Source organism: Balaenoptera ricei, chromosome 1 (assembly GCF_028023285.1).
Source record: "Balaenoptera ricei isolate mBalRic1 chromosome 1, mBalRic1.hap2, whole genome shotgun sequence".
NCBI lineage: Eukaryota > Metazoa > Chordata > Mammalia > Artiodactyla > Balaenopteridae > Balaenoptera > Balaenoptera ricei.
Window position 1 is genome coordinate 89,127,502 of NC_082639.1, and position 26,406 is coordinate 89,153,907.

At 37.0% G+C, this 26,406-nt stretch overlaps 1 protein-coding gene and 1 non-coding gene across 2 annotated transcripts in view; one reads left to right on the plus strand and one right to left on the minus strand.

Annotated features, from left to right (window-relative positions):
- Positions 1-18,488, plus strand: part of SLC30A7 (solute carrier family 30 member 7) — a 74,063-nt gene extending 55,575 nt beyond the window's left edge. Inside the window, exons 9-11 of the mRNA XM_059900546.1 lie at positions 4,404-4,494; positions 10,485-10,634; positions 17,658-18,488. Of these exons, the coding sequence (XP_059756529.1) occupies positions 4,404-4,494; positions 10,485-10,634; positions 17,658-17,705 (289 nt within the window). The 3' untranslated portion in view covers positions 17,706-18,488. The remainder of the gene's footprint in view (positions 1-4,403; positions 4,495-10,484; positions 10,635-17,657) is intronic.
- Positions 8,591-8,696, minus strand: LOC132354630 (U6 spliceosomal RNA). The gene has a single exon (XR_009499354.1). It is a non-coding gene; the product is annotated as a U6 spliceosomal RNA (small nuclear RNA).
- Positions 18,489-26,406: the final 7,918 nt, after the last annotated feature.

Genomic DNA, 26,406 nt, shown 5'->3' on the forward strand with positions numbered 1-26,406 from the left:
TAGCCCTAGGTATTCTAAGACAATAAATATTTTAAAAGTTGTTTGCAAGGTGATATTTTGCAACTATTGCTTAAGTAACATCATTGCTCATATTGCATGCCTGTTACAGTAGAGTCCATGTTCTCTTCTATTCCTTTTCCCCCCACTTTATTTTGAAAGTTATACTTTTTATTTTTAAAGGTATATTCAATAGTAAGTTGTCAACATACTAATAAAAAAAAGTTCACCAAAAGTTCATGGGAAATGAAATTGGATACAGGCTTTTAATCTACAGTTGTTTTGAATTCATATGTGCCTTCCTCCAAATGGTGGGTCCTAAATAAGTGTTTGTTGCCTGATTTCCATTGATCTCTACAGCCTTTTTCAATAGTTGTGAATTCCTTTGAGGTAAGGCATTGTGTATTATTTATCTTTTTATTTCTGGTGCCTAGCACATGTCTGGCCCATGGTAGGCATATAGTAAATGTTGACTTGAACTTTTCAAGATTGAGTTTGGAGTCAAAAGACCTGTTCTTATTATTCTAGCTCTCCCATTCACTGGCTATGTCCTTGGGCAAGTTACTTCGGTGCACTAGGTCTCCATTACCACAACTCTAGAGTAAGATTCCATGTGATTCGAGAAAATCTGATGCCAAGCAAAGCATGTAGTGCTTAATTATTGCTTATTTGTATTGATTGCGTAATAAAATCCATTGGCAGGATTACCTAAGTAGTAATAGATTAAATTCGTTGGCGAAGTGTATCTCGTTTGAGGATGCTGCTGTGCATTGTTGTTGCTGCTGTTTAGAACAGAAAGGCGACTTATTTTCTTTCATTTCCAAATATATTCTCTCTCAGTATTCCTTGTAGATTGACCTTTTTTTTTTTTCTTATTGAATGAAAATAAATTAAAGATGGAAGAAATTGCCTAGATATTTAATCTACTTCCTCATTTTATAGATGAGAAAACTGATGCTCTGGAATGTTATACTATTTGCCTGAAGCTATTTAATGGCAGAATTAGAACCCAAGTCTCATGATTTTTACATTTGAGTGATTTTTCCACCTCAGATATCTCCAGATTATTAGCAGTTTCTTGAGGTAAAGATTGGAGAAGAAATTATCAAAATAGCTAAATTTAGTGGGCACATGGAAATTCTTTTCTTATTCTCTGGTGGGGGTGGTGTGATGATTTGGGAGATTGGGATTGACATACATACACTAATATGTATAAAATAGATAACTAATAAGAACCTGCTGTATAAAACATTTTTTTAAATTGCTTATTCTCAAACAGTTATTCTAGGGGAACCATTTTTGTGCCTCATTTTCTGAGAAGTACAATAAGGAAAGTAGGAAAACATAAACATTGTGTAAATTAGATATATAGAAACATTTAGTGACTGATCCTTTCTTTTTCCTGAGAAATGAGGATGGAGAGAGGAAAGAAAAAATGTAATGGTTGAATTATGCCTTATTATTCTACTGTGTTGTTTTTCTTTGCCTTTTTGGTAAATCCAGGGAGTCCTCACCTATTTAATCACAGCACAGTAGATAGACACTACTCTTCAGGTTAGATGAAGGAATAACAGATGTTCTTTCACTGTCAAAATCCTTAACCCTGATTCCAGTTGCTTTCCACCCATTTTTCCTCCAGTGTTACTATAGGTATCACAGGTGTTTTACAGGAGCACAGAGAGGACATTTATACAGTTTGGAGGACAGTTTGGGATCAGGGAATATACCCTAAAAGGGGTGACACTTGAGATTTTAAAGAAGGAATAGAAGCCAGGTTACAGGGCAGTTTAGGGACATTCTAGAGAGGTTACAGCATGAGCCAAAGCATGAAAGGAAAAACAGCGGAAAGTGAAAGTACAAACATGCTTACGTTTTAGAGAGCTTAAAATGTGAAGCAAAAATGATAGGAGGTGGAGATCAAAAGAGGAGGGCAGATCAAAAAATATACCATGTGAAAGAGCTTACACTTAATCCCCTAGGCAGTAGGGAGCTCTTAATGGATTTTTTTTAAAGGGGGAAGGGATAGAGTCAGATACTGATTTTAGGTAGATTAGTCTAATGGCTTTGTAAAGAATGGTTATATTAGTTATCTATGAATGCATAAGAACTTAACACAAAAACCTCGTAGCTGAGATAACACACATTATTATCTTTGCCTTGGTTCAGGAACCTGAGCGTGGCTAACTGGCTCTGGCTCAGGGTCTCTTAACAAGGTGACAGTCAAGGTGTCAGCCAGGGCTGCAGTCATTCCAGTGCTCGTCTGGAAGAGAATCCACTTCCAAGCTCACTGAAGTGGCTGTTGACGGTATTGAGTTTCTTTTGGGCTGTTGGACTGAGGGTCTCAGTTCCTCTCCAGAGGCATCTCTCAGTTCCTTGCCCCGGGCCTCTCCATAGGACAGCTCACAGCGTGGCAGCTTTGAGCAAGCAAGTGAGAGAGCAAGAGAGGAGGGTGAACAAGATGGAAGCCAGACTACTTTAATTTAGAATTGACATCTTGTCACTTTTGCCATACTTAACTCATTAGGAGCAAGTCACTAGATCCAGCCCACACTCAAGGGGAAGGGATTACACAAGAGCATGAACGCTAGGGAGGCAGGGGTCGTTGGGATCCATCTTTAAAGCTGCCTGTCACAGCAGACTTAAGGAAATAAGACTAGAGGTAAAGGGACCATTTAGGAGGCTATTATAATAATCCAAGTGAAGTGATATGGAGATTATTGTAGACATATGTAATAGAGTGACGGGGAGGTGATGGAGTTTAGAAATGTTTAGAATGTTAAGTCATGAGAACTTGGTGATTTAGAGGATGAGGGTTTTAAGGGAGAAGAAGCAATTAAAGGTGGCATCTAATTATTCTTGGCTCGTAAATCACTATCTGACTGAAGAATATTTTCATTTGAATGTGACTTAAACTCCTGTCTACGTTGAGCTTTTATATTCATTACTGCTATTCTCTCCACACTTTCAGTTTTCTAAGCTTGCCCTTGGTGTTGCTTCCCTGGACACCAGTTTCTCAATATCTCTCAGTATCTGTTTAATTTTTCTATTTGTTTCTGTTCCTGTTTTTACCCTCCCTATCCAAGTACTTATCACTGAACACAAAGTATGGAACAGTCTCCTAATTTCTTCCCTGGGGCCTTTCCTTTCTTTAATCTAGATTCTAAAACATCTAATATCTATGCATTTATCATTCATTTAACCAACAAGTATTTATTGTGGGCCCACTTTGTGACCAGCACTTTACTAGGCCTCCTTGGGAATATAACAGTGAACAAGACAAGCATTGTCCCTGTTCCTTTGCGCCTTCATTAATATCTTCTCTTTCTTTTCTATCTGTCAGAAGTACTACTAATCTTTTAAGGTACACTTCACCTTCTACCTTCCTTAAAAAGGTATATGTTTTGTTTTGTTTTGTTTTTATCTCTATCTCCTATAGCTATAATCAGGAGGGGTTTTACTCTAGAAATATTGAGATTCTACAAGTTTAAAAGAAAGAACTGGCTTAAGCTATTAAGTGTAATGAAGCTATTCTTGACCTTCCCTCTCAGTCTGCTTCAAGAAATAGAGCAGTGCCTCACCCCCTGACTCATTGGACTCTCCCTGAAGAGCTTTTTAAAAACATAGATGCCTCAACTCTCCCTCAGAGATTCTCATTCAGTATGTTAGAAATGACAACAAACAAGACTCTAAGGTGAATTTGATATGTAGCTGGTTTAGAAAACCAGTTTAGAGTCACCCTCACCATTACACTATTAATTGCTTTCTGTGCATTTAACCATCCAAGTAGCCTAAAGCCATAATTTCCAAATACTGGTTGAGGACTAATTACATCAATTCATACAGGCTTTGGGGCCCTATCACTAGAGGCGCTGATTCACTAGATCTGTGGCTATATCCAGGCTTCTATTTTTTTTAATAATCAAAGAAGACTGATATATCATCGGGTTGGAAAAACACTGGACGAATGAACTTAATATACTGTATTAATTTTTTTGTATTTTCCTTAACAGTACTGTTCAGATAAATGAATGTAAATATTTGATAAACGTTAAGGACCAGTTGGCCATGATGTGCTTTATAGATTATCCTTGAAGATTCTAGCCATTTGAAGTCATATTTTAAATGACAGTTGAACGACTGCTGTGTTTAAATTTTAGATGCTCCAGTACTATTCAGTAGTATGTTTATTGTTTCATACATTGATGTATTTCATTTAGCTCTTTTACTTTTACTTTAAATAACTTATTTGTCCCATGAAAAATTTGGAGCAATGGCTGGATTCTTTTTCCTCATATTATTCTGACAAATCTTTGTTATATTCTATTGGGAGGTATATTATTACTTTCTTGCAGGATGGGATTGTCAGAATGTGGCTTTAATAAGTTTGATGTCTTCCTTTTCTATAGTGTTATTCCTCTTTTAAGAGAGTCTGTTGGAATATTAATGCAGAGAACTCCTCCCCTTTTGGAAAATACTCTCCCTCAGTGCTATCAGAGGGTAAGTTTCAAAGCTTCCAAACCATTGGGTTTTGGTTGTTTCCAAGCTGTTAGGGGTTATAACTTTTATAAATATGGGTAGCCTGTGTGTATAATTTAGTATTTCTGCCAAGACTGAATGCTGACCATGAATGCCATTTATACAAACCAGAATAAAATCATTGGAAAATATTGAGCGTCACTAAAGAAAATGTGGTAGAAGTTGTCCTCATCTAGAAATCAAGCAGCTCTTTTAAAATATACATATGAATAGCAGATGATATAAGCATTTCTTCAGCATAGATTTTGTGAGCTCCCCTTTTATGCCATATATTCTTCTAAGATACTAGGGAGTGTAATGGTAAATAAGGTAGTCAGGATCTATCAAAGAATTTATGGTCTGGTGGGGAAACACAGGCACTAAACAATAAATAAATAAGAAAATATCAGTGATGATTACTATAACAGAAATAAAACAAAGTCATGTGAGACATGGATGGCTACGTCAGATTTATCCGGGAAGTCATATTCAAGGAAATTGAAATCTTGTTGACAAGAAGGAGCCAGACATGAAAATCTTGGAGAAGAGTATTCCAAGCAAAGGAAAATGCTAATGCAAAAAGGTCTATGACTGGAACTAATTTAGTGTGTTTGAAAAACAGGAAAAAAAAAGCCATTGTGGCTGAAGCATAATAAAGGGAAGAGTGGCTGGAAAGGCTGGGGAGAATGGCAGAGGACAGATCATATAGAGGTTTTGGTCTTACTAAGAGGTTTAGATTTAATTCTATTCAGTGGGAAGCATTAGAAAGCTTTTAGGCAGGTAGAGTGTCACAAAATTTAAGTTTTTAAAAGCTTATTCTGCTTGCTATTAGAGAATAAACTCTAGGGAGAATGAAAGCAAAGAAAACCAGTTAAGAGGCTGTTATCTTCTAATCTGAAAAATCGTGGCCTGGACTACAGTGGTAGAAGTGAAAATGGAGCTAAGTAGATATTTTGGATAAGTTTTTGGAGATGGATTATATTAGCAGAGGGGAGAAAAAGTGTTGAATCGCAACTAGGTAGATGCTAATACCATTTGTTGAGGTTGATGCAGGTGTGAGGGTGGAAGATCCTCCCAGATCGAGAGTTCTATTCTGGATATGTTAAAAATGAAATGCCTACTGCACATCTAGGGGAAATGTCACTTAAGTGGTTGGATATGCACATCTGGAATTTTAGGGACTGATTAGAACTAGGAGGAGTTTTGAGTCATCAGTATATGACTAGCATTTAAAACATTAGGATTATGTGAGATTACCTTGGGAGGATTAAGCTCTAATCTTTAGGTCAAGTTTCAACTCCAGATTTAGAGCACAGGTGGGAAAGCCAGGAATGGGAGCTGGAAAACCCAGAAGAAGTTGAAGAAGGAGGAAGTAATCAATGGTGCCAAATATTTCTGTGAGGCAATTACAGTAGGAACAGAGAAGTGACCATTGATTGGGATCATGAACAGCATTAATGGCATTGATAAAAGCATTTTCAGTAGAGTTTGGAGAAAGCATGATAATAGAAGATTAAGGAGAAAATGAATTGGGGAGGTAGAGATAGTGGTTACAGTCAACTTTTTTTAAGAAGTGTTGTTAAAGGGAACAAAGAAATGAGCTGATAGCTTGGCTGTAGATATAGTAACAATGGTGAGGGAATTTGTTTTTAAAATAAGATTTTTTAAAACAGCATCCCAGAGAACTTTCCCCAATAATGGAGATGTTCAATAATCTACATTGTCCAGTATGGAAGTCACAAGGAACATGTGGCTATTGAGCGCTTGAAGCTTAATAATTTGAGCTAGCGCAACTAATTTTTAAATTTCATTTCATTTTCATATATTTAGTCACATGTGTCTAGTGACTTCCATATTACACAGTGCAGTTCTGGAGCCTGTGTGTTACTGATGGGAACAGTCCGACTGACAGGAAGAAATTGATGGTGTGGTAGTGAAGCAGGTTACTTCACTACCTGCTGAAGGAATGAAGTTCTTGAGAAGGTGAAAAAGGATAGAACCCAAAGCACTATGGAGGAATTAATTGTAGATAGGAGGCAGGGGTACTGTATCCCCCAAGGGAAAACAGAAAGTGCTGGAAGAGATGAGGGCTGACTGGTGGATTTGGTGGTGCAGGATAAGGGATTTTCTGTGTGCTTCTATTTTCTCTTTGATTTACAGGGCAGAGTAATCATGCAGAGAAATTAGAAGACCAGAGGAGAAAAGAGAAGGTATAGAATGGTTCTTTTTGAGATAGGGAAAGTGAAGTGCTGCCCATTTGACATTTGTGGTTTTATGATTTTAAGGTAGGACCAGTCAGCATAGTTGTGGAAGAGAAAGGGGCAATTTATTGAATGCCTACTCTAAGCTGGTACCTATATTAAGTGATTTACATATATTGTTTCTTTTCTTCACATTAACCATACAGGGTAAGTTTCATCTTCCTTTCCCTAGGAAAACTGAGTGAAATTGAGGTTCAAGGATTTAAGTAACTCATCTAAAGTCACAGATGGTAGTGGCTGAATCTGGATTTGAATCCATGTCATTCTGGCTTTAAAAGCTCATGCTCTTTCTGTTAAACTACACTGTCAGAGCTGGAAGAGCAACACAGATTTTCATCTGTAGCTACACTTTCCCCACTTTTTTTAATTTGAGTAAAGTTAATGCCAGTTTCTATAAGAATCATTCCTTAACTTATGCTTTAGGATAACTGCAGGAATGTGCTTGTACTGCTCTATCTGTGGAGGTAGAAGAAATCTGTTCAGTCAGGGTGTTGTTTCCCTAGCAGTATACCATTTCCATTTAGAAAAGTGTGGAGGGATATCAGGTTCAAACCACTGTGTCATCAGAGTCCTGAAAGAGGAAGAGGAAGTCCACCTTGACCTCTTTCCCTAGTAAAAGCAGATTTTTTAAAGGGCACAATGGTTATTGTCTCACATTTCCCACCAAGTGTCTTGGAGCTCATAGAAAGTAATCCTACATGCATCAAATTCTGATAAAAATAAATATTTTTGATAGATATAAGTTCAACTTTTTCTTAATTGACATCCCAAATAGATAACTTAAGAATCAGGGAATCTCAGAATTCAAAAAGATCTTATTATTCATTTGGCCCAGACTTCTATCTGTTGGAAGAATCTCCTTTGCGACATTCAGTTGGTCATTCAGCTTCTTGACTATTTCCAGGAATCGGTAGTTAACCCCTTCACAGAGTAACCTCTTTCTCTTTTAAATTGCTGTAATTGTTATAAAGATCTTTTTACATTGAGCCTTTGTTTTAACTTCTGGGTTCTGATTTTAGTTCATCTCCTCCAGATCTATACAGAGATATTAAACAATAGTGGTGATATGGACATCTTTGTAAAGATTTTCCTGATCTTCAAGAGAATACATCTAACGTTTTTTCCTTAAGTGTTTTCTGTACATTTTGGGTAGATAGCTTTTATTAAGTTAAGGAAGTGTCCTTCTAATCATAAATAGGGGTTGAATTTTATTAAATAATTGTACTGCTTTTATTGAAATGACTATGTGATTTTTCTCCTTTGCTTCACTAATTGAAGAATAACAGTAATAGAGTTTCTGGTGCTTAATCTTTCCCTCTTGGGATAAACCTAACTTAGTCATGATATGTTATTTTTTAATATATTGTTGGAGTTAGCTTATTTAATTCATAAGAGAAATTAGCTTATGATTTATTGTCTTTATCTGGTTGGGGATCAAGATTAAATCTTACTTATATGAGATAGCACCTCTTTTTTATTTTCTGGCAAAACTAAGAGGTTATGTTAAGTTTCTTGAAAGTCTGCCCTCTGGGACTGGGGTTGGGGGGGTGCTTTATGAAAGAGAACTTTTATTACCTTTTCAGTTTTTAATGGCCCTTTTATATTTTCTGGTTTTTTTCTTATATTACAGCATTTTCTGTATTTCCAGAAATTTATTCATTTTGTCTGGATTTTTGAAATTGTGTTTTTTGTTGTTGCTTTTCTGATTTTATTATTTATTTATTTTTTCCAGCTTTAGTGAGGTAAAATTGATAAATGAAAATTATGTATATTTAAAGTGTACAATGTGTTGTTTTGATATACATGTACATTGTGAAATGACCATGGAACACTTCATGAATTTGCATGTCATTCTTGCACAAGGGCCATGTTAATCTTCTCTGATCATTCTAATTTTAGTATATGTGCTACCAAAGCAAACACCAAAATTGAATTTATATTCATTTTATATACATACATGTACTATTTACTGAGCATTTACTTGGGCCAGGCTTAGGTCCTTACAGTTTTAGGTGCTGAGGATACAAAACATAAAAATCGAAAATAAATCCCTGCCTTTATTGAGCTTGAGTTCTGCCAGAGGAGACAGGCAAGAAACAATATAAATAACATAAGTAATGTAGTGTGCGACATTACATGCCGAAAAGTAAAACAAAGCAGAGAAACGTAAAAATAAAAGCATTGTAGTTTTAGATGGAATAACAGTAGAAGGGCCTCCTGAGAAGATGGCATTTGAGTCAAGACCCAAACAAAGTAGGCCAGGCAGAAATCTGTAAGGAAAGACACTCCAGGCAGAGGGAATAGCAAATACCCTGAGACAGGAGTGTGCCTGACTTTTCAGAGTGGTGAGGAGGCTGCTGTAGCTGAGGAAGAGGGAGCAAGGGGAGGAGCAGTAGGAGATGAGGTAAATAAGGTAAATAGCAAGGGGCCACATGACGTGGGTCCATGTAGGTCATCGTGAAAGCACTGGTTTTTGTTCAGAGTAAGATGGGAATCTACTGGAGGATTCTGAGCAGAGTGAAAGCATCTGATCTAAAGTAACAGATTCTTACTTGGGCTACTGTTTTGAGAATAGATGAAGAGGTGCAAGGCTAGAAATAGAGAGACCAGTTAATAAGGTATTACAATAATCCAAACTAAAGTGGCTTCAACTAGCCTGACAGCAGTAGAGGTGGTGAGAAGTGTTTGGATTCTACTCAGCTGTAGTATTTTGTACACTCACATATTGATACATTCATATAGTATTCCGTTTTATGGTTTTTAAAATCTGTTGTTTGTAGTTCTTTTCCTTTTTCATTTTGTACTTTGTTTAATTGCATGTTCATTTATTTTATTTTTTTACCGCCATCAGAGTTTGTCTTGCCAGTGGTTGTCAACCTAAGGGTGTGGAACACTTAAGGAGCCACTGGAAAAACTTTGAGACATCCCTCCCTTTTTTGGTTGTCACATGAGTTGGGGAAGGGTATATGTTGGCATGTAGTTCCCTGGGTCCTGGGGATGCAAAGATCCTGTAGTTCCTGACACTTGTACACGATGAAGAATCGTCCTGTCTAAAACATGCCCCCATTACGTACGAAACACTGACTCTCTAGCTCGTTAATCTTTTCAGAGAACTAGTTTTTTGATATTGTGAACTCTGTCATTTCTAAATTTGTGGATCATTGATTTCCATCCTTTATTTCCTTCCTTTTTATTTCTTAAGTTGACTTTGTTTTTTTCCTAATTTCTTAGCTCATTTGTATTTATATTTGTCTTCTGATCGATGTACAGTTGACCCTTGAACAACACAGGTTTGAACTGCACGTTCTACTTATACATGGATATTTTTCAATAGTAAATAACCACAGTACTGCATGATCCATGGTTGGTTGCATCCTCAGGTTTTCGACTGAGAAGAGGGCTGGCATCCCTAACCCCTGTGCTGTTCTCGGGTCAACTGTATTTGGAAATGTAAATTTCACTTAGGCACTCTCTCAGCTGTGCCCTACAAATTTTGATATGTGTTTATTTATATTTCCCAAACACCTGTCATGGTACCAGCACATAGTAAGTACTCAGTAGGTATTTGTTAATCAATTCAAACTGCCCTCCCCACCACCAGCCCACTTTTTTCATTAGAGAGTAGAATCCATGTTTACTGATGTGTTGCATAATTTAAGTTGGGTGTACTTATACTTGAGTCCATGTTAATGTGTGCTCTTTATATTTTAGGTGCAGCAGTTGCAAGGAGTTTACAGTTTACAAGAACAGCATTTCTGGACCTTATGTTCTGATGTTTATGTTGGGACCTTGAAATTAGTAGTAGCACCTGATGCTGATGCCAGGTGGATTTTAAGCCAAACGCATAATATTTTTACTCAGGTATGATTTTTTTACTAACTTCTTTTAAGGGTCTAGGAATTTATTGTATCTACTAGTCTTAAAAATATTTACTATTTAACATATTGAATATATATATACTACACTGTGAAGTAAGTGAAAGTCTTTTTTCAACCAGAGTCAAATTTGGGAGATCCTTGCTTTAGTGAATACTGTTAATGAAGATAGTCCTGTTTACTCATTGCTGTACTGATTTGAGCTCCTTTAAGAAAAAGTAGATTCTCCCTTACTGTACACTCCTTATAAGACATGTTATATGATATTTGAAGCTAGGAATTCTAAGATAGCATTTGAAATAAGAATAATGTCTGGTCAGTGGCGTTAGCTAAAAGCAAACTATGTTAACATTTTAGTTGATAGCAAAGCCATCTCTACTTCTGTGCCATTTAATGGCTTAATATGCTGTTGAGTTTTTCTTAATTCTGTATATGGAATCATGAATTAGTCAGTGCATGATTGCAGCCAAATTATATCAGGTAATGTTTATGCCATCATGAGTTGACATAGTCGGTGACTGATAAAGTAAAAGTGATTACTAGGTTATTCTGTATATACTGGGAGAATAAGAACATCATATCAAGAATGTCTGAGGAGAGAGACCACAGATTTTTTTTTTTTTTTGGTCTAGCTTGCTGGAAATATTTGGCAAAAAATCTAGATGTTGACACTGCTTCCAAAATTATCTAACACATAAATCTAATGAGGAAACTGATTCCATGCCTTAAAAATCTGTGCTTCAGTGTTCATTGCAGCACTGTTTACAATAGCCAGGACATGGAAGCTACCTAAGTGTCCATCGACAGATGAATGGATAAAGAAGATGTGGCACATATATACAATGGAATATTACTCAGCCATAAAAAGAAACGAAATTGAGTTATTTGTAGTGAGGTGGATGGACCTAGAATCTGTTATACAGAGTGAAGTAAGTCAGAAAGAGAAAAACAAATACCGTAGGCTAACACATATTTATGGAATCTAAAAAAAAAATGGTTCTGAAGAACCTACGGGCAGGACAGGAATAAAGACACAGACGTAGAGAATGGACTTGAGGACATGGGGAGGGGGAAGGGTAAGCTGGGACGAAGTGAGAGAGTGGCATGGACATATATACACTACCAAACGTAAAATAGATAGCTAGTGGGAAGCAGCCGCATAGCACAGGGAGATCAGCTCGGTGCTTTGTGACCACCTAGAGGAGTGGGATAGGGAGGGTGGGAGGGAGATGCAAGAGGGAGGAGATATGGTGATATATGTATACGTATAGCTGATTCACTTTGTTATACAGCAGAAACTAACGCTGTATTAGTTACACTAATCCTTTAAGTACATTTCTTGTAGAAAGACTTGAAGTACTGGTGGCCTTAGTTCCAAAAGACCAAAAGAAGGATTTTCTCAATACTTTGTGGTTCTATGACATTTTAATGTATTTTTCTTATAGCTGATCTTAAATTGGAATTTAAATTTTTTTTTTTTTTTTTTGGTTAAAAAGCTGTTCTCGTTAAAATTTTTATGGGGATAGCTTTGAAAAGGTTAACATAAGTTTGAGAATTATAACATTTTGTTTTGTTTATAAAACTATAAGCTTTGCGACTGTTTTGGAACTGTACATTAAGCATGTCTTTTTATTCTCATGTTCCATAGTTGTCACTTAATCATGAATGGCTAAGGCAGTTGGCTTGCTATCACGAATATAGAGCAATACTAGTGAATTGGTAGAAGTCTCTTCAGTACTTTGATTCCTTTGGAATTATTAGTTAAGTGATAATCCAGCTTTTAAACTACAGGGTTTTTTGTTGACATAGAAGAAGTCCCTCTCCTTTCCACCGCATGCACTAACTTCTTAAAAATGATTTATCATTTGGGAACAGATGAAATAGAAAACTTATTATTTATGTTTAGTGTATGAACAGGAAGTGGATGTGGGATACTGGATGAGGAAGGCAATTTATCATTTATGTTTCTTGTTTTAAACTGGCTGATATCATCTGTTAATTTTTTTAATACACTTTTGTTAGAAATAAAGTTTGAAGAAAAATCTAGAATATGCTTGGGTTCATTACCCTCCTCAGTTCCACAGAGCAGAAAAGACAATCAAGGCTAATGCATATTATTTACTCCTTGATAGAAATTGTACCTTGATATCTTCCATCTTCTCTTCTGCCTGTTTCTGTTATACCTATTAAGTCCTAAACCCTTAGCTTCCTGCTTCAGCTTTCTGTGCTCTATTTTCTAGCCTCAAAGTAGAAGTTAACACTGATAGCCAGGAAGGAACCAACAAGCCTCCTCACTAACCCAAATGGGAGTTCCCCAAGATTCAGAGCCACCTCCACCGCTGTCCTGCGGGCGTGATCCCTTCCTGTCTCTGACAGTAGGGAGTAGGAGAAGCTATCTGTACCTTTCCAGGTGGCTAGCTAGTTTTCCACCCTTCCTGTTTGTAGGGGGTTTTAATCTTTTATAATTATTGATTGTTCTTAATTAATCCACAGGGGTTAAGTGTTCATTGGTTGATGGTGGTGGAAATAATAACGGCAGCAGCAGCAGCTAGCCTTATTGAGAGCCCGCCACATGCCAGGCACTGCGGTAGGCACCTAACGTATTAATCTACCTGCAAGACAGGTGGAGTATCATCCCCAGTTTACAGAAAAAGGAACCCAGACCCAAGTTATTGTTCATGACTTGTAATTTCATCATATTAAGTCACTATTTCACGAATTCTGAGATGATTCAGTTTTCACATGGAAGAGTAAGGCAGTTTTTCAAGAATTCATTTTTAAGGGATAAAGACTAATATTCTACATTGAGTCAAAAATTAGAGTAGAAAGTTTCTGCAGTTTTTGAGAATTGGTAGAGAAATACAAACAACCCAGTCATTTTCTTTAGCCATATTCTTGTTTATTTTTCTAAATTTTTACTGCTGATTTGTTTTCCTTTCCAGAACAATGAGTATTTATGGAGAGTATTCTAAGTCTATGATTTCAGGTTAACACTTATTTTCTTAGAAGCATGGATGTTAAAAATAACTAGCTGGGGCTTCCCTGGTGGCGCAGTGGTTGGGAATCTGCCTGCTAATGCGGGGGACGCGGGTTCGAGCCCTGGTCTGGGAGGATCCCACATGCCGCGGAGCGGCTGGGCCCGTGAGCCGCAGCTACTGAGCCTGCGCGTCTGGAGCCTGTGCCCCGCGGCGGGAGGGGCCGCGATAGTGAGGGGCCCGCGCACCGCGATGAAGAGCGGTCCCCGCACCGCGATGAGGAGTGGCCCCCACTTGCCTCAACTAGAGAAGGCCCTCGCACGAACCGAAGACCCAGCACAGCAAAAAATAAATAAATAAATAAATAAAAATAAAAGTAGCTATAAAAAAAAATTTAAAAAAAAAATAATAATAACTAGCTGTCTTTCCAACTTAAAAAAGTGTTAACTGAATTATGGCTTATACATGATTCTCAGAATATAAGACACAACAAGTATTCTATGGTTTTCACTTTTTTTGAGGACAACCCTCAGCCGGCCTTAGTGTCATCCCAGTGGTAGGTAGAATATTTAATGGAACAGAGCACTGTTTTGATCTGCTGGAGTATTTGTCATGTCTTTGTCGTGTGGATAAACTGTACGGAAAACCTAGTTTGCATTCAGGAAGTAGGTGACTTACTAAAGGAGTCTTTGGAAATTCCACTTTTTCTCTCTACATTGAAGGAAATTGAGAAAGGAAAATGGGAAGCTGGAAGACTTAAAGGTGTTCCCATCCAGCCAGATGGATGAAACAAAATGGCTTTTTCTGTTAGACTGGGCTTCTGTGTAAAGCAGTAGGCCCTCTGGGGAAAGATTTCAGCTTGAGTAATTAACTTGTGATTATGCAAAGATCAATTTACCTAGCCTCTTTGTTTTTCCTCTTTCTTTTTTATTGCCTTGGGCTACCTCATTTCTTATTACCATCTTCACTGTATATGGGCGGGGGGTTAGGAAAGTGGCAGAGATAATAATGGGAGCCCAACTTATTTTGTCCATTTTTCTTTCATTAACAATTTTGTTAAAGAGAAAATAAATTAAGCCAATTTATTTGGGCAATAGTTGTTTTCTCCTAAGGTTAGATACACAAGAATTTTGCAGAAGGGCTCCTAAGTATAGTTATTATGGGGCCCATCTGGGTTGAGTAAATCAAATATAATCAATCATAATAATTTGTTTTTTATAGCATGTAAGAATCCTTTCTTGTATATTCACATATGATCCTTACAATAGCGCCTGATATGTAGCAAGGATTTATTAAATGTTTGTCAAATACTGGATGAATATATAACAATTTTGCGAGATAAGTAGGATTGGTATTTATCAACACTTTTAAAATTAGGAAAACTGAGATTCTGTTTCAGTTTTTAGCTTAAAATCATACAGATGTTAAGTTCTATCTTTTTTCTGCCACAGAACTCTTTGAGTGCATGCAATTCAATGTATTTTCAGAGAACTTTAACTTTACCACAGCAAGGATTTTTCTTTTCTTTCTCTCTTTTTCTTTTTTTTTTTTTTTAATGAGGCAAAAACGCTAGCATGTTTTCTGTGCCGGAAGCTCCTGGGGTCTTTTCCAGCTTTTTATTCCACTAGAGCAGCTCCTGACTCCTTAGACATTCATTAGTGCTGGGCAGAGCCCTCCGACTGGAGTGCTAGAAAAAAAGCCATGCTAGAAAGTAATGCTTTCAGGAGCCCAGAAATTCCTGGGAGAAGGTAGCGTTATTATTTTATCCCCCACTCCGGCCTTTCTTTCTCTTAGATGTTCCGCTTTGCTCTTCATTCTGTGTTGCTGACAAGAAAGTGCTTACTGTAACTGATTGTATGCTTTAATTTTTAAAAATTGTTTTTTTATTTGAAAGAAGGAAATTAATAGAATTTCAGTTCATCCAACAGGTATTTATTGATCACTTATTGTGTGCTGGGCACTGCTTGAGGTTCTGGGAGTCAGCAGGAAAAGAGACAAAGTCCTTTTATCTTGGACATTATCATTGGAGAGTGACAATCAACAGCATCACAGCAAATAAGTTTTATGATATATTAGAAAGTGATAAGTGTTATAGATAGGGAGAGCAGGGTAGGGAGACTGGGGGTGCTGAGGCATTTACCATCTCTTGCACCAAGCTTTGTTTTTGTTCTTTTGATAGATAGAGATAGATAGATAATATCTATCTCATCATCTCATCTGACATACTATATTTCCTTGCTTGTTTATCATCTCCCCTCCTTCCTAGTTCCCAACAGCTTATAAACTCCATGAGGGCAAGGGTATTTTTTACCTATTTTGTTGGCTGTTGTATTCCCGGGGGACAGAAGAGTGCCTGGATTCCCATAGATGCACAAAATGTATTTGTTGGGTGAATGAATTGAATGCGTTTTTTAATAGGGTGGTCAGGGTAAGCCTCACTGACATCTGAGTAGAGATGTGACAGGAAAGGGAGTATGTCATGTGGCAATCTCGAGGGACATTGTTCCAGGCAGAGGGCCCAGTGTGGCTGGAAGAGAGTGAACAAAGGGAGAGAAGTAAGAGATGAGATCAGAGAGGTAATAGGGGCCAGATCATGGGAAAGCTTTGAAGGCCATTGTAGGGCTCTGGGCTAAGGACTGAGGAAGGTAAGCTGTTGTAGGGTTTGAGTGACGGAGTGACATCTCTATAGTTGCTCTGCTGGAAACAGACCGAAGGAGGGCAAAGGTAAAAGAGTGAAAACGAGGTCAGAGGCCGTTACAAAATGTAGGCAAGAGATGATAGTGACTTGGGCCAGGGGATAGCAGTGGAGGTGATGTAAAGTGATCAGATTCTGTATTTGCATTATTTTGAAGGTAAGGCAAACAGGTTTTGCTAATGGGTTGGGTATGAGAGAAAGAAAGGTCTTTAAGTTGCAGCATTGAGGAAGGAATTGAGCCCGAGAAGATATAGGCTCAACAGTTTTGAGGGGAGGAAATAGGGATCAATTTGGCTGTGTTTCGATGCTTGTCAGACATCCAAGTAGAACTATCAGGTAGATGGTAGGTAGGTTCCAGTCTACAAAAGGTGTGAGCATGTAGACGGTACTGAAAGTCTGGATACTGGGTGAGACCATCTAGGGGACAAGTGTCAAAAAAGAAGGGATCTGAGGACTGAGCCTTTGGGTATTTGAGTGTTTAGTATTCAAAGACAGGAGGAAGAACCCGCAAAGGAGACTGAGAAAGATTGATAAGTGAGGTAAAAGGGCAACCAGCGAGTATTCTCTGGAAGCCAAGAGCAGGAAAAGTGTTTCAGTAGGAGGAAGTGATCGTCCGTGTCCTTGCTGCTAGATTAATTACTAAGATGAGGACTGAGAATTGAGCACTGGTCTAAGCAATTTAGAGGTGACCTTGACAGTTCTGGGAAGTGGTTGGCAGCAAAAGTTTGGTTGAAATGAGTTCAAGAGAGAAAAGAGTAAAGGAATTATAGACAGCAAATATAGAAAAATTGATAAAACAGGAGCGATGGGGGCAATTTTGAGAGCAGTGTTCTTGAATAGCAAGTTTATATCCAAAATTGAAAAGAGGAGTTGGAGTGTAAAGTAATTCAATAACCAGTAGATGGTTATGCTTATTTCAGTGTTTAAAATCATTTATCATAGGAAGATTTAGACTGGATAGATTTATGATTTTAGTAGCCAACTAGTCAAGCACTGTGGTGTTTTCTAGCAGAATAATGGTAGCTGGGTAACCTCATTTTTCCAAAATTCACTTGGGCAGGGCATGTAATTAGTAGCATAGCTTTCTTTTGTAGGGCTAAATGGAGACTCTTTTTTGCAATTTATTAACATACTTGTTTCTAAAATAAAATTATTGGCACTTTATGATGAAAAATGGAGAATTCTTTCCCAAAGACAGAAAAGAAAAATAATTCTTCCCTTTTTCAAAAAACAAAAAAAGAAAAGAAATTTTTTTTCCTACTACTTTTCTGAAATGTATAGTCTATTATTGGTTTGTTTGATTTTCTAATTTTTTTTTTTTTTTTTTTTAACTTTTCAGGCCGGAGTGAGACAGCTTTATGTACAGATTGACTTTGCGGCCATGTAAATGAATGAAAAGAAATTATGCTTTTTGGGGGACCTAAGTTTTTCTGGTACTGTACAATCCTAATCATTGTACCTAGCTTTTTAAAAAGAGAAATCATCACTACGACTCCCCAGCACCAAGTAGACCAGGTAGAGTCAGCCAATTGTGCTCTGCCAGGAGTTTACAACTAAGGGATCAGAATTAAGAGGATCTCTCCTGGACTTGTGGTCTTCTGTGCTTCTTCCCTCCAAACCATTTTGATTTCTGAGGTTTCTAGTTTTGTTCCAGGGTATTGTTTTCTGTTTGTTTGTTTCCTTTGTTTTTCATTTCAAATGCCCTCACTCCCACCCCTCATCCTAGCCAGTAAGAAATTCAGACAGTGGGCCTCTAATCATCTGGAATGTCTTCACTGAAGCTGCTGGAAACCACTGCTTTCATTCCCAGAAAACCAGTGTTATTTAAAAAAAAAAAAAAAAGAAAAAGAAAAATGGAAATCTGCTTTATATGTAATGTCACAATCGTTGACGTTCTTCAATATAATCACGTTTGTAAAATTGTTTGTACCTTGCAAACTTATGAACCAAACCATATTGGGTTTTCAAAGTGCCTTTGTATCAGAAAATGTATTTGCCAGCATAGAAATGTACCATCAAAGGTCATGTATATGTTTTTTTTTTAATGGGTATTCTGTACAAAATAAGACTCTTGTTGTTAGTAATGTATACAGATGTCTTTTTGTGTACTTGCAGCATAGGTTTAGATATATAAAAATCTGCCTTTTATTGCTTTATCCCATCAAAAAATAAAAGGTGTTATTTTGCTTTTTAAATCAAATTCAGTTATTACATTAAATTATTTTGTGTACTGTGTTTTCAAAACTTTGCAAATGCTTCTGTTATACAGATGGGTGTTTTGACTTACTTAAAACATCTGCTAAATTCCAAATTTCTATAAAAACTACTGTGTCTGTGATAAACTTTCGTATATCTCTCCTTGCTGTTTTTATAGATTCTGTTAATGAAAGGAAAAGGCATGTAGAGTGAAGGCAGAAATGGTTGTGACAATGTTATTTTGCTTTTTCATTCTTCAAACGCCAAGTCATACGTTTTCCTGTGCAAGTGTTACACAAATACAGTTGCTTTCAGGAATCCTAAAGCAGCATTTTATTGACTTTGAAGTATTAAAGGTACGGAGTAAATGTGGTAACATAGAACTCTTCCTAACACAGGTATCTTGGAAGTTAATAAATAAGTTGATTTCTAGGCTCTTGTGTGTTTGAAAAATAAAATTGCAATTTGAGATAAGTGCTTGAATGTTCTACTTAAATATTCTCTGTGTTTTATGAAGAAATTGTTCTGGATAGACATTTTCCCATTGTACTTCATTTTATCACAGTGTATATTCCCTTTTAGCTGAAAGGGAAAAATTAAAATTGTTGGGGGGAAAACCCTGCAGGATGGAAATGAATGTTTAGAATGTAGATCAGTAATAAGCACTTTTTCACTGATGTGGCAGAAATCACTGTTGATTTTGTCTAAGTTTCAGAGTATCTGTTTCCCTATTTCTGACCTACAATTTATGAAATATACTGTGTTAGGAAAACTATAGACTGCTTTCTTCATGCTTTTCTAAACCGCTGCAGATTGCCATGAACTGTTGATAGTCCCCTTTTTGCAGATTAAGTAGTATTTTCAAAACATTTTTACTTACTGCCAGGCAGTTCTAAAGCTAAGAATTCCTGCAATAGAATGCATTTAACTGAAACAATTGTTAAGATGTTTCAGGAGGGAAATATAAAAGGAAATGTCCTGATAATGGTACTGCTTTTTCATTATAAGTAGTCACTTGGAAGTTTGCATCCACTACCAAGCCTGAGAGAAGCCTGCGATATTCTATAGGTTTTGGCATATTGTGGAAAATGACAGATCTAGATGAAGGCGGGGATTTTAGAGGTGTGCCTTTAAAAACTAATTATGTGAAATCATACTGATATTTCACATACAGAGATAATATTTGCACTGGCCTGTAAAATTTACAGTGCACATTGAAGATCCAATTCTGCCTTTCACTGAGGCCTCCATTCCAAGTGAAGTTTCTTGTCAAAATATGCATCACTTTATTTAACTATGCTCTCAATACACAAGTGCATGAGTATGGTTTTTTTGTTTGATAAGGAACAGAGTATATATATAGGACATCTGACTGAGATGAAACTCTTAGTTTTGCACCTGTTACAAGAGAGCTCCAGTTCATATCATTTAGCAGGTTGGCATTAACATTTATGCTTTAATGAAATGTTCTTAAACCTGTGTGTGCAGCAGGACAAAAAGGAATTTTTTTCTCCCTCTTAGGAAATACTTTGTCTTCTCAATGTTCTTGGCACAGATGTATTGCTGAAGTAGATAATTTCACTGAGAAATACTCCTTGATTATTCTTATAAATTTAGAATTCAATGTTCTTGGCACAGATGTATTGCTAAAGTAGATAATTTCACTGAGAAATACTCCTTGATTATTCTTATAAATTTAGAATGTCGCTATTGTTGGCCTAATTCTTGGGGGAAAAATATCTGAGTATAACTTTGCTAATATTTTAAAAACCAAATATTCTCTGGAGAAAAAAATTGTATTGCTCAGGGAATGTTTACCTTGCCAAGTAAACTTCCCCAAAGAGAAATATACCTATACTAGTTTTGTGTTTTAAAATCTAGATTCTATTGATCGAGATGAAGGGCTTAACCTATGTACGGCTCCCTTATTTTGCTTACTCCTTGTGCACTTTGTGAAAGACAGTATCTAGTTTATCTGTAGCTCAGTGTTCCTCACATATCCCCACGGCATCTTCTGCAGAGGCATAAGGAAGTGGTAACAGATGTTACTGGCATTTTCCATGTACCTGGAATGCTCCAGCGTTCTTCAAAGCCTACTGGTAAACACCAATAACCAAAATACTGTGACTTTTGTGCATCTTTGTAAAGCAGCCAAATCGTTGACTCCAGATGCAGGTGATCAGAGTTCTATAATGTTTTTACCTACCATGGTATAATTAATCTTACAGAATTATTAATATGGTAGCATCCTCTTATATAATGCTGGGATTTAAGAACAAAAATAATTCATTGCTTAACATAGAATTTTACATCCAAGGAGACTGTCCTTAGAAGCAGTCTCATTCTACCTCTCACTTTACAGATGAGAAAATTGAAGTGCAGAAATGCTGTCATTTATTCAAGGTCACAGAGATAATGAGTGACAAAGCCAAGACCAGAATCCAGGTTTTCTGACTTACTGTGCTTTGTCTCCAGTGTAATTCTGTAAATGTGTTGAAGAGGCATTTTTAAATAAAGGACGTCTGACCTCCATTTTTGGTACATTAAGGCACTTTATAAATGGAGTTTTTTTATTGTCTTATTTTTCATAGCTAATTATGAGAGTTAGAATATTATTTCCATAGTATTCTTCATGAAAGATACGATTAATTTTTTTTACTCTTTTTTACTTTTTTACTCTTCTGGAACCAGTTTCTGATTTTTTTTTTTTAAAATAGTGACAGGTGTGCATTGGATACTTTTAACTTGTGAGTAAATTTTTCTGTTAATTGCCCAAGACTAAATCCAATTTAAGGATTGTTTAATTTCTTTATTTTGTTTAAATTCTGTGAATTGGTGCTTTTTAGAAACCAGGCTAATTCATAGGTCATATCATTTCATCCTTGTTAAGTTTTCAGTCACCAGAGAGCTCTTGAATTCTTAACGTTATTCTCAGAGCCACACAAAACTGGGCATTAAATGTTGTATAGAATAAAACAATTTTTAATAGGGTAAAATTTTGAAGTCTTATCAGAATCCCAAATGCTAAACTGCTACTTTCAACTCTTCATTAAAAGCATTACCTTGAGAAGTTAAAAAAAAATAAAAGAGAAAGAAACTTTTTTTCTTTCTGTCACTATCTTCGAAACAAATTATTTTCCACTTCACCAGAACTTTGACAAAAAAGGAAATTATTTTATTCTTTAAAGAACATTCAATAAAAGTTTTATTCGTAGAGGATTCTTTCAAGACACAATCCCCAAAAGCCTTAGTGATCCAGACTTCTATCATAGAATCAAGACAATGAAAAATTATGTATCAAAAAAAGTATTTGCAGAGAAGTATAGTTCTATTTAAAGGTCAAATCGATGTCTTTGAGGGTGTCTTTGGTTTATGTTTAACCATTTCCTAACTACAAATTATACAGAAAGGGTGGGGTTACTTTTATTAAGTGTTTATGTATCAGGCTCTTTGGCCTTTTTCATGTTATCACATTTAAAATCCTCATATTTTTATAAAGAAGGATTTTTCCATGATTTTGATCCATAGATCTTTTTCAGATATATTTTACCTTCTGATTCTCCTAACATTCTTGTGAGGAAGGAATTAATTCATAACTCCATCTTACAGATAAGGAAGCTGTTGCGAGAGAATGTAAATGACCGAACTGGGGGATAGCCAGTGGTAGAGCGCTGACTCTAGATCCAGTACTTCTTGGTGACAACTACTCTGTTTTGTATGTCATTCTACAATGATTTAAAGGTCCAAGAAGTTGTAGCAGATCTAAACACACTCTCCTTTAAAATCATGAACCATCACCATGAAAAAATTGATATAGGGGAATAGTTGTCATATATATACATTGGTTAGACTCATTTCTTCTTTGGATGCTCTCTTATGCTTATTACCTTTGCCATTTAACTTAAACTGTGCAGGCTAAAAAGAGCAATCAGAGCTCTTTTAAGCACTTTTAAGAACTTTTTTTAAAAAAAGAAAGTAAAAAGTTTTCTTGACACTCACAGAGTAAGCTGCTTAAAAGGGACTGATTCAATAGTGTCAGCGCCAGTGTGTGAAGAGAAACTGAACTCCTGGCCAAGAGACATTAACCTAGTTAGTAGGAAGTTGTCTTCCAAGAAGTACAAATAATTTTGCACTGCATGAGAGGGATACATAGGATTTGATTTACAACATTACATTTTATAGACACCTTTTCAAAAGGAAGAAATATATTTCACAATTAGTAGTAATCTATGCTTAAACTTAATAATATTTAACTTTGAACTCTTCCCATGGCTTTGAAAATTTAATATTTGTAATTTTGATCCTGATGGAAAGTCTGTAAAAAAGAATGTCTTTGTCTCATACATCCTATTGTCACCAAACTTAGCATGAATTTACACTTACGCACTTAGTAAATGTTTGGATAACCAGTGAGTAAATATTGTAGACAGCAGTGGATACACAAGTAAGGACTGGGGACAGGTAAACCAGTAATTTATTGTTTATTACAGAAGACATCTCAGCTTTTCTTTGGCATTTTTGCACAAATAAGTGACTTTATATTCACTTTGGCTATTTTTTTTTTTTCAAGTAGCCCTGTAAGCTAGCTGCTCCTTCATTTTAATACAGGAACAGTGGAAATATCGAGATGTTTTCCATTTTGCGTGCTGTGTTGGACAGGAATTTCGTAGAACTGGGACTGTGGAACCTGGGTCACTTGAATTTTTATATTTTGTATAGCCAAATGAGAAACCACACTCTCCTTTGTTTTTATAGAAAATTGCCATATTCCTATTACTTTAAGGACCTGTGTATAACATTCTATTTCACTTATCCCAGGTGTATTTTCATCCAAAACTCTTTCAAAGGTATATCTTGAAGGTACTTCTATAAAAACAACACTACATGTATTCATTAAGTGATTTAAACATTCCTAAGATAGCTTTTATCTTCTCTTTTTCCCCTCTAAATACTAAATTTCAGTAGCGCTTCTCTGTATTTCTTTACTTATTTTCCATCTCTTTTCATTGCTGCTTCCAATGTAAAACTTCCCTTTTTCACTAGTGGAAAAAAAAAAAAGCTTTATTTTGAATTTTAGTATTTGAGTTTTATGTATCATATATCATGCATCGATTAGGCTCAATGAAGATTCTATTCTGAACTAGACATATCCTGTCAAGAGCTTGCCAAGTAATCATCTCATTGCTTCCTCTAATAGCAAATTCAGTGATATTTCTGCCCAAGTGATATTTTGCCCCAACATTTGTGACTTTGATCAATACACAGAATGGGTCTTTTATATCAGAAATACTGTGAATGAAAAATTGCCAAATCCTATTCTAAACACCCCTACAACTCTTTACCTCCCTGTCTTTAATGGTTTCTAAACATATGGCCAAGTTTGAATTTGGGTTTGATTCCTATGGTGAAGAGTATGGCATCAAAACATTTCTAAATAAACGTTTGAGTACAAGGCTAGGTTGGAATGTCAAAGACTATGTTGTAATTTGGTTTGAATATGCTAAAGTGAGCAATTATGATTTGCCTAAGAACAACACAACAAATTCATAATGCATATTTCACTTTTTCTACTTGAAGACATTCATGTATATATTTTGTTTAACCTCAGATGTATTTAAAAAGAATGATAAACAATTGTATCAAAATTCTTCCAATAAAATTTCTGTTTAAAAAGCTTTACCTGAATTGTGTCTATTAGTTTGATGAACTGAAAAGAACACTGTGAATTTAACAGTTATTGGAACAGATTCTGGAGGACTTAAGGAACGGAAGGGAAAGAATGCTTCTCGGGGCCCAGAAACAGCAAAATTGATCAGGAAAGAGGAGATGGTAGGAGAGTTGGAAATGTCTTGACATTGTGAAGATCCTCATTGTGGATCCTCCTACTCATTATTTTACCTCATAAACAAGTCTTAAAGTATTTCCAGACATTACCATTAACCCCAAATTGTTCTCTCACCTCATTCCCTATGATCTCAGCTTATAGGAAATGAAGACCACAAACATCTGACATGAGCCTCCATTATCCTTCCAAATGTTTTCCCTCTAATCAGAAGAAATTCTTTTTTTTAAGTAACTTCTCCACAAAACCCCAGATCCCACTCATCCCACCTTCTGAGACATACTCTTACAAGGCAGCGTCTTCCTACTATCAATCTTTGCCACACAATGAGGGCTTTGTCCTCAGTGTGTCTGTTGTCAAGCATCTTACATGTGGTCTACATGTGCTTCTTCCACTTCCTTTCTAACCATTTCTGAAGCTCCTAGTAATATTGTTTCACTCTTCCCTAGTTTGTGGAGTTAATCAAAGGCCATCGGTGGCTTGATTCTTGTCACAACTGTGGCAGAACTACCAGCATCTCAAATTCAACAAAAAGAAAAGAATACATTTACCTTTCCCACTCAGATCTCTTTTGAACTACCATTTCTGTCAGAATTCCTTACAGAATTCTTAGAAATCTAAACGTCGCCTTTGCCACACCCCCGTTTCCTGAATCCCCTATCACAAAGTCCTCCTCATTCTGTTAGGGGAACCACTGACTGAAACCGCCCGCCCTGCCCAGGCATCACAGTAACCACTTGCATGAGTTCTCCTACAACAGGAGGTCCTGGTAAGGAACGCGGAACTAACAAGCTACCACCAACCGGAAGAATTCGGGAAGGGTCAAAAGGAGAGAGGAGACGCCAGTCCGTATGTCCTACCACCCTCCCAGAATCCTCCTCGCTGGAATCCATCTAGGCTGAGCGATGCACGCGCCACTAGGAAGGACCCTGAGGCAGAGTGACTGGCCAGAGACAACCCGGAAACTAAACCAATTACCCTAAAATCCAAGACGGCAAGCCACGTGGCAGAGCAGTTCTCCTGGGTTCCCTTACCCTCCTGCTCTCCACCCAGGCGCCGCTTCCCAACAAAGTCTCTTGCTTTGTCAGCACATGTGTCTCCTTGGACAATTCATTTCCGAGTATTAGACAACAGCCCACTCTCGGGCCCCGGAAGGGGTCCCCCTCCCTGCAACAATTCTTTGCAAATCTTTTAAATTCCCCTTTCCATTCCCACTGCCCTACTCTAGTACTTCACTGATAACTGTACGCAGAGTCACTCTGAGGAACTGCCTGACTTCCTGTCTATTCCATGCCCAGCTCTAGCCACCTCCATTTCAGCACACACACACACACCACACACCACAAAAACAATTCTGGCCTTAGGCAGGAAGTACAAGGAATTTCTGCTGAATCAGACTCCTGTCCAGGCCCTTTGAAAACATTTCCCCTAACCTGGTTTCCTGATTACCTTCTGCTTGCCCTTCTGCATAGTGGACTTTGACCGGCTAGAGCTAGAGCACCTGCCAGGGTCTCCCTGCCCTGCCTTTCCTGTGTTCTCTGGAATTAGCCTCTGGCCTAGTGGAAGTCCACAGTGGCCTATCAACACCCCTTTAGAGCAGCCTCTTCTGTTTACGTACAGGTTTAGGCAAGTTATTTACTAAAATAGTTCACTACCCAATCTTTCTTTATCTAGAGTTTTTGGCTTCCTTCCCCCCAGAAGCCACCCTGTGTTATACTAACAGAGTAAGCTTCCCAGTTTCCATTTTTATTCCTTCAGCTCAGGAATCGAGTGGCTCTCTAAGTGCTCATCAAATACAAATTCCTCTGAACAACTTTAGCAACTCATAATGCTTTGCCTTCCCTCCTTATTCAATCTCATTTCCCATGATATGGCAATAAGCAAACTTTTCATTACTCTAGACCAGAGAAACAGCAAAGACAGAGAGAAGCAAGCAGGTCTAACAGATGTAGATAAAATGACAGCAATTTAGTATTTTTCATTCCGTATACAAAAAAGAAAAAGAAAACATCATTTTAATAGGATTCAAGCTCATTCAAACAATCTGTCA